The following is a 640-nucleotide window of genomic DNA, read 5'->3' as shown; positions in this document are numbered from 1 at the left end:
TGCCTGGCCCCCTCCCCAGGGTGCTGGGCAGCCGCCTTCCCTCCCTGCTCTCTTCTTCTCCCCAGACCTTCATGGACCACGTCAAAGTCTTCCAGAACATCGCCCGGCACTACAGCATGGGCTACCTGCTGGAAACCTTTGAGTGCCTGCTGCACACCACGCCCCAGCTCCAGCAATGACGTGGTGGGCTGCGCCTCCTGCCTTCACTTTGCCACTCGGGGCACCGGGGCCATGCTCTCGCGTCTGTGGGAGAGTGGTCATGGACCCCCTGGGCCACATGCCAGACCCCAGAGTTACCTGTGCTCCCCTCCTGGGGCGAGAGAAGGGAGGCCGGGCCCATGCCAGGGATTGGGCTGTCCTAGCCCTGGCTGCCTGCCATGGGCGTCTGGGGACTCCGGGGCCTGGAGCTGTGCTCCACAGGCCTGTGCTGGCCCTGAGTGTCGTTTTTAACGTTGAATAAATGGATTGTTAGAAGACTGGTGTCGTTTTGGGGAAAGATGGGCCATGGCCCACAGCTGCCACCATGGGGGCTGCCTGCCGTTGAGTTTTGCCCTTGCTGGGCAGGAACAACCCAGGACCTGTCCCCATCTGATCGCTGCCTGCTTGGGGCAGGAAGGCTGGAGCCAGGCCGTGCTCCCTG

The 640-nt window shown here is 63.4% G+C and overlaps 1 protein-coding gene across 1 annotated transcript in view; it reads left to right on the top strand.

Moving 5' to 3' along the window:
* The window catches only part of LOC104277028 (DNA polymerase epsilon catalytic subunit A-like), a gene marked incomplete at its 5' end in the record, with an annotated part of 5617 nt that extends 5438 nt beyond the window's left edge, over positions 1-179 (top strand). The window contains one exon of the mRNA XM_009873543.1: positions 43-179. Coding sequence (XP_009871845.1) covers positions 43-179 — 137 coding nt within the window. The remainder of the gene's footprint in view (positions 1-42) is intronic.
* Between the last annotated feature and the right edge of the window lie 461 nt (positions 180-640).

Source organism: Apaloderma vittatum, unplaced genomic scaffold, assembly GCF_000703405.1.
Source record: "Apaloderma vittatum isolate BGI_N311 unplaced genomic scaffold, ASM70340v1 scaffold24557, whole genome shotgun sequence".
NCBI classification, from domain to species: domain Eukaryota; kingdom Metazoa; phylum Chordata; class Aves; order Trogoniformes; family Trogonidae; genus Apaloderma; species Apaloderma vittatum.
The sequence above is the reverse complement of the archived record's forward strand: the minus strand, read 5'-3'. Positions and strand labels throughout refer to the sequence as shown.